Genomic DNA, 12,426 nt, shown 5'->3' with positions numbered 1-12,426 from the left:
GAAATCATTGTTCTTTACTAAAAATGTTCTTTTTTTCCAATGCCAGAACAATTTATTTCTTAGAGGTTTCTAACTGCTATTGAATTATCTGAAGAGAAAAAATATGTAGTGATAATGATCTATCCTCATCATATAAGCATCCGATCTGTTCCCAAATTTGGTCTTTTGAACTAAGAAGGATATGGTCTTCTTGGGAAGAGTTCTCCAGGAATCTGCATAGGTTTTCATGGGAGTCTATTTCTACATGGGAATAGCTGTCCTTCTAGAAAATTAAATGGCTTTAATAACCCATATTTACATTTTATTATGCAAAGTGGTTTAATAACATTTTGCTGCAAGCTCAAAATATCTCAGGAAATAGAAAACAAAATTCAGTTTGAACCTTTTGATGACAAATGAGATCCCAGATTTGTTCTCCAAAATCCACTTCAGTGTTGAGGCATCATAGCTGGAGGGATGCTTAAAAGCAAGTCCTTCAGGAAGCCCATGTACTATCAAAGCAGATGGATCCCTCTGAATCTTATCAAATGGCACAGGAACTACTGTTGATTTTCCTAAAGCTTTACCTAGATAGGAAAAAATCAATTTGTACCAAATGAGGTATCATTTCTGTTCATAAATCAACAAAATAGCAAACATGCCATTCTCTTTGATTGTGTTCTGAAACAAAAATCAGCTAGTAAGTCTTTCTATGTAGATAAAATACCGTATATACTCGAGTATAAGCCGAGTTTTTCAGCCCCCAAAATGGGCTGAAAAACCCGACCTCGGCTTATACTCGGGTCACTGACAAGTCACCACAAGAGGGCGCCCACGGGAGCCCAGCAGGCATTGCTGGCTTGGGTGGGTGAGGGAGCTATGGCAGGTGCCGCCTCTTCATGGCTGAGGTAGCTTTGGGGGCGCCTTTGGGAGGGCATCGCTGTCTGTGTACTGGTAAATATGTAGTGCTTACCGTGTTTCCCCGATAGTAAGACACCCCCGATTGTAAGACATATCGGGGGTTTCAGGGGGGTCGGCTAATATAAGCCATACCCCGAAAGTAAGACATATGTCTTACTTTCGGGGAAACACGGGGGGTATTGCCGCCGGATCCTCTCTAGCGAAGGCAACACCCCTCTGCGCCCACCTCGCGCGGCGAAGGGGGAGGGACGGGACGGAAAGTGAAGCTAAGCGAGTTATCACGGCGGCTTTGCTCTCGCTGGCTCCCTTTTGCGCTTCTGTTACGCTTGCTTTTGCGAGCGTCCGCTGGCCGCTGCTGCAGTCACTTTCTGCCTCCGCTGGAGCCGGCTGTGGTTTCATCCTTTGCTTGGAGAGGTAGCATCCTCTGCTTGGAGAGGACTTTGGAAGTGACGCCGGCTGCTGTACCAGTTTCTTTCCTTCTCCCCCACCCCCATTTTTTTAAGGAAGCGCTGAAAGACACCACAGAACTTACCGCTGAGTAAATTTATTATTTTAAAGCAGCCGGCGTCACTTCCAAAGTCCTCTCCATGGCAACTCCTGTCTTGTTTGCCTTCGGACCCCAAAATACCCCCCCGCGCGCCCTTTTCCATGGGCGCGCAGTCCCCATCCCACTGCCAGCCCGATCCGCTCCCTCTCCTCTTCCGCCAAAAGGCAAACGGCGCGCCCCGCCGCTTAGGCTTTTGCTGCTTCTGGAGGGGTGGGCGCCGATGCCGAAAGCCTCAGCGCCATTTGGCTGCCGGGGCGGCGGGGAGGAGAAAATCCTCCCCCCCCCTCCAGGAGCAGCAAAAGCCTAAGCGGTGGGGCGCGCCGTTTGCCTTTTGGCATCGGCGCCTTCCCCTCCACGAGCAGCAAAAGCCTCAACGACGGAGCCGAAAGGCAAACAGCGTGCCCAGTCGCTTAGGCTTTTGCTGCTTCTGGAGGGGTGGGCGCCGATGCCGAAAGCCTCAGCGCCGTTTGGCTGCCGGGGGGGCGGGGAGGAGAAAATCCTCCCCCCCTCCAGGAGCAGGAAAAGCCTAAGCGGCGGGGTGCGCTGTTTGCCTTTCGGCTCCAACGCTTAGGCTTTTGCTGCTCGTGGAGGGGGGGTTGGCGGTGCCGATGCCAAATGCTTTCCCTCCGCGGTGGGGGGGTGCAGGGCAGGCACAGTCAGCCCCAGGAGACAAAGAGAGAATGAGAGAAAGGAAAGAGACAGAAAGGGAGGGAGAGAAAGAAAGAGTGAGAGATAGAAAGGATAGAGAAAAAGAGGGAATGAGAGAAAGGAAAGAGAGAGAAAGGGAGGGAGAGAAGGAAAGAGTGAGAAATAGAAAGGATAGAGAGAAAGAGGGAATGAGAGAAAGGAAAGAGACAGAAAGGGAGGGAGAGAAGGAAAGAGTGAGAGATAGAAAGGATAGAAAGAGGGAATGAGAGAAAGGAGAGAAAGGGAGGGAGAGAAGGAAAGAGTGAGAGATAGAAAGGATAGAGAGAAAGAGGGAATGAGAGAAAGGAAAGAGAGAGAGAAAATAAGAGAGAGAATGAGAGAGACATATAAGACATACCCCGAAAGTAAGATGTAGGGGGCTTTTGGGGGTAAAAAGAAAGTAAGACGCTGTCTTACTATCGGGGAAACACGGTAGTAGTGCCATCTCTGAAAGCCGGACGCAGGGACTGGGCTGCGGAGGTCGCGCTTTTCCACCCTCCACGGCTCCAACTTTCAATTAGAAAAGAAGGGTGATGCGGAGAAACGATGCTGGCGCCAAGGCGCCTTTAAGGCAAATTCAAGGGTTTTTTTTTTAAAAAATTGCTTTTCTACCTGCAAAGGCTGGAGTTCTCGGGACTACGGTTGGCTGGCTCCTTTGTTTGAGCCGGGGAGAGGAGGCACCCACCCCACCCCTCCCACAGCTCCGACGGCATGCAAGAGGGGAAAAAAGCCGGTGAGGTGGGGGCTGGGGGTGCGAGAAGACAGAAGCAGGAATCCACCGCCCCCGACCTCACTGGCTTCCCATTGCCTTTTTCCCCTCACGCGCGCCGTTGGAGTGGTTGGCTGGCTCCTTTGCTTGTGTGCGAGGGGAAAAAAGCCGGTGAGGTTGGGGGGGGGGGGTGTGAGAAGACAGAAGCAGGAATCCACTGCCCCTGACCTCACCGGCTTCCCATCGCCTTTCTTTCCTAATTGGAAGTTGGCGTCAGAGGGGGGGAAAGCACGACCTCCGCAGCCTGATCCCGCCCAATCCCCATGTCCGACTCTCAGAAATGGGAATCCTGGTCCTTCTGTTTGGCCACTTCTGTTTGGTGCCCTCTGCTCCGAATGCATGGAGCAATGCAATGTTTTGCAAATTCCCAGAGCAACGCAATCTCTTGCAAACTCTCAGAGCAATGCAATCTGTTGCTATTGCTTGGAAAAGTGCACGCCCACACATGCGTGGTTCCCCTCAGTTCCCATGCTCGGCTCCTGAAGTGCTTGCCATGGAGACAACGGTTCCTGCGCTCAGGTGAGGGAGATTTGAGGCTTTTGTGCTACGAAAGTATTTTGTGAGTGTGCCTCTCCCAGTCCTCTGGGGACCTTTCTCCCCGCCCGACCACCTTTTAGAGTACCATATAAATCCTATCGATCAGGCAGTTCTCATTACCGGTAGCCAGTCTGTTGCAAGAGATGCAGGAATTCTGGGAGTTGAAGTCCACTAGCCTTAAAACTGTCAAGTTTAAAGACCCCTGGGTTAGGGTTAGAAGTACAAGGGTCTTAAAACCTGACAAGATTATGGCTTGTGGACTTCAACTTCAAATACCAGATTGCTTTTGTTTACCCTCTTTTAAATTTACAGAGCTAGTTTACTGGTTTTCTTTGAAATAAATATTCTAAAACATTTAATCTACTGATGTCTCAATTAATGTAATTTTATTTGTTTCCATTTTTATAAGTTACCAGTAGCCACTGCATTTTCTAACCTCGGCTTATACTCGGGTCAATAAGTTTTCCCAGTTTTTTGTGGCAAAAACTGGTGCCTTGGCTTATACTCGGGTTGGCTTATACTAGAGTATATACGGTAAATAGTTTAACTATTCACTAGCCCTCAGATCCCCAATGGAGTTCCTCTGATCTGGCACTGTGAACATAACTAATTATCCACAGAGATTCCTGGTCTTTTTTCCTCTTTTTCTTTTAAATGAGAAGCTGGTATACTTCAAAAGAAAGTATCACCCTTTAGCATCAGCCTTATTTTTTATTATGACATGCTTTTTCTGTGGTATCTCCCACATTATGAAACTCTTTCCTCAAAGGTGCATTTATCCTCTATGTGATTAACAGTCTTTATTATTTTAGTGAGCCTTGACCCCTAGTTATCCTTTGTGGAACCATTTATCCTCCATATTTGATTTTGTGGGGTTTAGTTATAAATTTGTAAATCAATCAATCCTAAAAACAAGGGTTTGGCGGAAGAAGTACCAGTTGAATCTGTGTGTAGACATATCCATATCACACTTTTTCTATAGGAACTCAGCATATGTGCATATATTACCTACATGTATGGCTCTAACCAAGGTTAGTGTGTAAGGTTTTGGAGGGGATGTTTCTCCCCTCTGGAGCAGTCAAATTGAGGGTTTTTTTCATCCCATCAAATTTGGTCTTCAGTTTTCCTGCTGAAATCAAGGCAGAGAGCAAGATTTTTTTAACCTAAGTTCTTTCCAACATTCTGCTGGTTTGGAAAGAAAAAAATGTGCTCAAGAACTAATTCATTATATTAGTTATAATGAGGTTAACTTTATGTACAATGTATATTTTATTTATATAGGAATTTATATAACACCTTTCAAGTTCTTGAAAGGAATAAAGCAGGCTATATATACCCAGATAATTAGGTCCAATCCCATGAAACAGCCAGCAACTCACATTCATCATTGAATTAGAATTCAAACCATGTGTTCTATCTTGATGGTTTAACTGCCTTCCTCAAATCAAAATCAACTGCATTTAAATCTAGAATGAGAAACATCATAGTTCTGCTCTAAAAAGCAATTTGCATTTAAAATTAAATATTTACCGTAGCAAATACAGAAATAATCTTCCACAGACTTCCTGAGAGCTTCCATTTCCACAATATCCACAGTCATCTTGCTATCAAGAGAGGATGATTTTGTCTTTTGTAATTCTACAGCTTTTGCTTCTTCATTAATACCTAGGAAGAATTATGAAATCTGAAGCTGTCCATAAACTACTGATTTAAATTACAAGTCTATCCATATATTATGACCTTTCTCAGATATCCTATTTCTTGTGTTCACACCATCTTGCCCCAATAATAGCAAGAGCACATATACTGTTCCATAGTGCTTTACTGCCCTTCCTAGATGGTTTTACAGAGTCAGCATCTTGCCCTCAAACAATCTGGGTCCTAATTTTATCAACCTTGGAAGGATGGAAGGCTGAGTCAACCTTGAACTGGTCAGGATTGAACTCCTGGCAGTGGGAATGCAAAGGTAGCCTGCAATATTTCATTCTAACCACTATGTCACCATGGCTGTATAAAAAATAAATCATATAAAATAAAGTTTATGACACAACCAGCATTGTTGAATTAAATCTCTAGGAATACAGTTGTTTGAGGAAAAAGGTATTATTTAGACTTGCATTATGGGTTTGATACTGCTTTGATGAACTTCAGTAAATTATTATTACATATGTAAAGGTCTAATTTTAAATATACAATGTTTAAAAGGGTTTTTTTTTTTGGGGGGGTCACTTTTTAGAGAAAATGAGATATCAATATTCTGTTTGTGAAAATCCATTAACTGGACATTTTTCCAATGTCCTTACTAATCCATAATCTAAGCATGTCGTCAGGCATGGGGGAATTGAGATACTCCTTTCCCCCCAGGCCTATACAATTTATGCATGGTATGCTTGTGTGTATGCTTAGTTTTAAAAAGGGTTTTTAGTTATTTTAAATATTAGATTTGTTATACGCTGTTTTATTATTGTTGTTAGCCGCCCCGAGTCTACAGAGAGGGGCGGCATACAAATCTAATAAATAAATAAATAAACATTATTTCCTACCATTCCTCACTGATCCTTTCAATACTCAGCGCCATAGTTTGTGATTATAGTAAGACATACAGTATTATATTGCACTACTTTCTGTTGGGGGGAAAATATAATGCTACCAAATGCATAGTCAGTTCCCTTTTGCTACAGAAAATGGGCACAGAAGTTGCATGAATGTTCCCAAAATAGCCCACCTTATTTATTTACAGTATTACTAGACATAAAAGGAATGTTACATGAGCAAAAATGTGTGTGTGCAGATTCTAATCAACTGCACAAGAAGTCTGTGAGCTTTTGATTCAGACTTACAGTACTTCACAAAATCCTTCTGAAAATCTTTTCTCGTATTGACGAAGGCTCTTCCTTTCTCAGTGCCCACCACAAACACATCTGTTTCATACACAGCAATGCAGGCAACCTCTGCTTTAGACTTGGCAAGCTCCTTGCACTATGGAAATAAAAGATCGCCATTTAGAACTGTAACAGCAAGATCTAAAGTTTAATATGAAAATGTATATGTATTCTCTTTTAATATTTTTTTGCTCTCTGGCATGGCTTTATTTTTTAAAACCACGTCTACAACCTGTACTGCAAAGAGAACCTTTTATTAGAAAAAACTTGCACAAACTGTGACTTATGCAAACAATATAAAAGTGTTCCAGCAATTAAAAAATGTGACAACCTATCTACAGTATTGCTCTGGGTATTAGATCAGATTTACACAATATTCCTCTTTGTTCACAATTACTGCTTTCTTAATATTAACAATATAGTAAAATATAGAATTGCATAGTTAATATTTACCAATTACAGATTAACAGAGTTGGAAGGGACCTTGCAGGTCATCTTCATCTATTCCAACCCTCTGTTCAAGCAGGAATCCTACATCTGCCTCTCCCTAGGATTGAACTCACAACCTCCTGATTGTGAGGCAAGAGCTCCACCTCTAGGCCATAGTAGCAGTTAGTTAAATAATGTATTTATTTACCATATTTATATGCTCATCACTTTTCACAAAAATGTGACTGAGCAGCATATAACAGTGAAAAATAACCCATTTTACTGAAATAATGTTACAGGCATTAACAATAGCAGTTCTTAAAACTGAAATTTGAAAATTAAATTTAGCCACTTTCAATTATGACAAATTGGAAATGCTATTAGAAATCAAAGTACAATTTCTAAGGGTTTTTAATTTATTCGATTTTATTTGATTTTGTTTAATCAATGGTGCAGACTCATCTACAAACCAAATGAAGGATCCTAATCACCTGCCATATCTCTAGCAAAGGCACACGCAATACAATGGATGTCCATGTGCCGCCTCTATGTTGGTTGAGGCGGGCAGGATTCACTTGAGTACCATTTGTTGGGGGTCAGGGGAAAGGGAAGGTCTTGCCTTCTCTTTCTGCTCAAGATCCCCATGGACAATTGGTGGGCCACTGTGTGACACAGAATGCTGGATTCGATGGGCTTTGGCCTGATTCAGCATGGCTCTTCTTATGTTCTTATGTTAATGGGAAACATTCTGTAAGAACCAAAGTCCCTTTCAAACATTAGTCTGGCAGTGTTTGACTAACACTAGTCTCATGCGGGTCCTGATAAGTACTGATTGTTCATATTCACATGCCTATATTGCAGAAATAACATTACTCAAAATAGAGGCACTAAGTAAACCCCCCCAAATTTTGTATTTTCATTGCCAAATATGATGGATTATGAAAGAGACTTGTAAAAGCATGTAAGAAATAACTATTATTCAAGATGCAAAGGAGGATGAGAAGGGAAACATTTTTCATTTGTTTCTTGTAGCTGAGAATTATTGACTTTCAGACCACATCCAACTGGAATGAAAAAGGTTCTATATAGGAAATATCAAATACTGTTGGTTTCTGTACTTGAGTCAGATGAGTAAATCTGTTTCATATTTTTTCCTCTACAAATAATCCTCAACGTGCAACCACAATTGAGGCCAAAATTTGTGTTAAGTAAGAAATTTATTAAATGAATTTTGCCCCATTTTACTTTTCTTACCACATTTGTTAAGTAAATCACTGCAGTTGTTTAATTAGTAACACAATTTAAGTGAACCTTGCTTTTCTATAGACTTTGCTTGTCAGAAGGTTGTGAAAGGGGATCCCATGACCCTGGGAAACTGCAACTGCCATAAATATGGGGATGCAATGGTCAGCATCCCTATAGTCCACAGTAATTGTGGGAAATGGTTATAAGTCACTTTTTTCAGTGCCATTATAACTTCGTACGGTCACTAAATGAACTGTTATAAGTTGACGACTACCTGTACTATAATCTGATGCAATGTGAGGAAATTATGGTCTAGAGACTCTAGACTGTCAAATATTTCTAGTCTGTTTTACAAATGAATTGATGATTAAAGAGAAACAGATACATGGGAAAAGGTATGGTTATATAACTGGAAAATAACCAAATCAATTTCCTTCAAAGAAAATCAAATTAAGATGTTTTATAGATGGCACCTTCCACCATACAGGATTTCAAAGATGTTTCCAAACGTTTCTCCTATTTGCTGGAAATGTAAAAAAGAAATTGGCACATATTTTCACATATGGTGGACCTGCCCAAAATCTAAGAACTATTGGAATAAGGTAGAAAAATGGTTAAAAGAAATCACAAATAAGGAAATTAAGAAAACCCCAGAATTTTTTTTACTAGGTATTACTGATATTAAATATAAAAAAGAAATATACTATTTAATAATTCATATATTAGTAGCGGCAAGAATTGCATTTGCACAGAAATGGAAAGAAAAGGAAATTCCAAAAGACGAAGAAGTTTTAAAGAAAATTATGGAATGTGCAGAATTAGATATGATGACGAGAAGGTTAAATAACTAAATGGAAACAGAGTTTTATAAAACTTGGGAGAAAGTATATACTTGGTGGAATGCTAACAAAGATTATTAATGAAATAAAAATAACTATAGAAAAATTAATTTTTTTAAGTAGAATACATAGTATATTGATACATAATGGATAAGTTTTAGTTTTATTAATTGATTGTGATTATTTTAACTATAATGATATAACAAAAATGTTGAATTGTGTAGATTTTATACCATAGTAGTATAGTAAGAGATATGTTACTAACAATTCTTATTGAAGGAAAAATCCATTGTGTATAAAATAATTTAAGTTTTATTTTAAGAATATCAGTATTTGCTGTCTGTAGTTTCTGTCTGTAACAAGATTAGGATTTCCTGTTTTTCCTTATCTTGTGACTGTCATTTTGGGATCTGTTTTTAACAAGATAAATGTTTACTGATTAACAAGATAAATGTTTGCTGTTTACCCAATAAACCATATAAGGTGCTATTCATCTCCGGGAGAGGGAGGCAGGATGTGGACCATATTTGGGCAAGGAATTCTGTGTACCCCTATGATAAGTTGAGGAATTCTATGTACCTTTGTGATTTGTAAATTCTATATAACCTGCTCTTTAGCTTCTGTACAAGTGTCTCTTCCCTTGGGAAGAGTACCCGCTTTGCAAACCGTTTTTGGTATACCCAGAGAGAATAAACATTTCTGTTCTCTTTGTCCAAACGTCTCGTGTGAACTTTTTCATAAAATTTCAGCGCACATTATCTTTCTGTATTGATCTAATTATAATTAGTTAATTTTTTTTTAATTAAAAAGACTTCTACGCTTAGTGGAGCAATGATAGCTCCCATACATGTTAAATGTTGTTTGTCTTGTTCTGTCTTATATTTTAAAAAATCAATAAAAAATGTTTTTTTAAAAAAGAGAAACAGATGGACATACTGTATATATAAAAGTCCCTGGAGATATAAGCCCTGTGGGGAAAATCATAGTACAGCAGATCTTATTGTATCTTACCATTGATTCAAGGGCTGACATGAGAAAGGTAACCACCATTCTGCTTTCAGATGAGTCCTCATCACGCATGGATGCTACTGCTGCCATTGCTGCTTGAGCTACTTTTGCTACAGAGAAGAAAAAACTGCTGTCAGTTAAAATTGTACCTGAATAGAAGGAAATTTACTCTCCTATGACAAAGAACATCTCTCACACACATACACACACACACACAATGAGAACCACTTTACAGAAGATGATTTGGGAGAGGAGCTACAGTTTATCAATGAAGATCTTAAAAGTCACGCAATAAAGTTACTGGACAATTACCAGTTGAGCCACTTGTTTTCCAAATCTTTCTCCATTTTTCTCACTCGACATTTGATTACCACTCAGTATAAGACAGGCAATTTCACATCTAGCAATTATGGCACAAAGAATATGTGATGCAAAATTAACATATACACCAGTTTATCAGCTTTGTTTATTCTCCCATCTTCTTCATTCTCTAAGACCATGGATCTTTCTGAAAGAAAGCCTGGCTGAAAGCAACTACTGAACAGCCAAAGTGATTTTGTGGTCAAGAAAAACTCCAGTAAGATATTAGATTTGTTAGAAATTCATGTTACACCCATGGTAGCTAAGTAAATATCATGATAGCCTACGCATGACCACAACTCAGTTCACAACTTGACTTCAGCATTCCATGCTCAATTTTTTTAGCCTTCATGAAGCAGTTGTAACATATACATTCATTTCAATTCTTTCATTCTAACCATTTTTGCCATGAAAATACACTGTATGAATAATTACCTTTCAGTCTTTGCTTGCGATTATGACAATTTAAAAGTTATATCTTTTAAGCTTTGGTTTAATACTATACAAATTATTTTTAACAAGCAGCCTAAATAAAAACCGAAAAAAGGTTAAATGAAAACCCAGTGTTTGAACAGTTGGTTTATTATGTAAGTACAAAATTAGGCATAATATTTTACATTTTTTCTTAATAGAATGCCTCTTCTCATCCGGTGGAACCAGACTTCAAAATGGATTCCACCTCAACCAATCAGCTTGAGGAACGAGTCAGTAAATTTGCATATATGCCAGGATCTGCCTCGCATAGCCCAGATCTGACGCATCCTGAAGACTAGACTTGAGCGTGGCGACTCAGTGCCAGATACATGGCTGAGTGGACTCCCTCGCCTGACTTAGATAAAACAAATAACCTTATAATACCTAAGAGGTTAAATTAAACTAATACATTAAAATACTAATGATATAGTAAGGGACAGAAACTGAAGGCTGGTTTCACCGGATGAGAAGAGGCATTCAGGTAAGGAACAAACGTCTATTCTCCAACCTAGAGTAGAACTAGCCTTCAAAATGGGACATACCAAAGCAGAGGTCCCGGGGGAGGCAGTGTCTTATCACTCTGCTAAATGTCCACCACTTGTTGGCTGAAGGCAGCGTCAGCAGAAGCATGAGAATCAATTCTGTAGTGGCGAATGAACTGAGACGTGTGAGCCCAAGTAGCCGTTCAACAGACCTCTGTTAAGGATGCCTGTGTCATCCAGGCAGCTGTGGTGGCCACGCTTCTAGTGGAATGTGCCGTGATACCCTCAGGAACAGGAAGGGAAGCCAGCTCATATGTTTTAGCAATACTAGTACTTCTGATCCAGGGTCTTATGGTGACCAATGAAGCCTGGTCTCCTTGGGATCTAGGGTAGAAGCCGATGAAGAGGGCCTCCATCTTCCTGAGGTATTTTGTGTGGTGTAGATAAATTTTGAGGGCCCTGCGCATGTCCAGAGCATGCCAATAGTGTTCCGACGGGTGAACTGGACGGGCACAGATGGAAGAATGAGCTCTTGAGACCGACGGAACACTGAGTTTACCTTAGGGAGGAAGGATGGATCGAGGCAGAGAGTTATCCTGTCCTCTGGAAGATACAAAGGTCCTTCCTGACTGAAAGAGCTGACAGTTCTGAGATACGTTGAGCCAAAGTGATGGTCACTAGGAACGCCACCTAGGATAGATACTTTAAGAGGTTCGTAGGGTGGGCCTGTTAGGGATGCCAGTATTTGGGGGAAGATTCCAAGTGGGGTACCGATGGATCATTGGTGACTTTGTTAGTCGCCCCCCTTGAGGAAATGGCAGATTGGCGGAAGCTGGGATAAGGATTCACTCTGGCTGCAAGACAGGACTGATGAAAGGGCCGCCACCTATCTGCAAAGAGTGTTTGGAGTGATCCCTTTGTTAAGGCCATGTTTCAGAAACCTCCGTATTTTTAGTAGTGGAATGCTGAGTGGAGAAAGCCGTTCTTTGGAACATCAGTCACAGAATGACCTCCATGTGGCCGAAAAGATGTGATGATGGGATGCTTGCATGACGAGGATGACATTGTCATCATAGACCTGGTTTAGCAGATTACGCCTTGCAATTTCCAAGCGTTAGTTGGAGCCAGGTGTGAGCAACTCCAAAAGGGGTAGCCACCACGAACGGCTGACCAAAAGCACTTGGAGGTCTGCAAACCAAGGGTGGCATGGCCAGAATGGGGTTACGACGGTGACTTCCACCTATTCTCACAAGATCCTCTGCAGGAG

The 12,426-nt window shown here is 40.8% G+C and overlaps 1 protein-coding gene across 1 annotated transcript in view; it reads right to left on the bottom strand.

Annotated features, from left to right (window-relative positions):
* The window catches only part of GTF2I (general transcription factor IIi), a 98,287-nt gene that overhangs the window by 69,157 nt on the left and 16,704 nt on the right, over window positions 1-12,426 (bottom strand). Inside the window, 4 exon segments of the mRNA XM_070735230.1 lie at window positions 383-566; window positions 4,971-5,105; window positions 6,281-6,419; window positions 9,847-9,953. Of these exon segments, the coding sequence (XP_070591331.1) occupies window positions 383-566; window positions 4,971-5,105; window positions 6,281-6,419; window positions 9,847-9,953 (565 nt within the window).

Source organism: Erythrolamprus reginae, chromosome 1 (genome assembly GCF_031021105.1).
Source record: "Erythrolamprus reginae isolate rEryReg1 chromosome 1, rEryReg1.hap1, whole genome shotgun sequence".
Lineage (NCBI taxonomy): Eukaryota > Metazoa > Chordata > Lepidosauria > Squamata > Dipsadidae > Erythrolamprus > Erythrolamprus reginae.
Note: the sequence above shows the minus strand (reverse complement) of the source record. Positions and strands in the feature narration are given on the sequence as shown.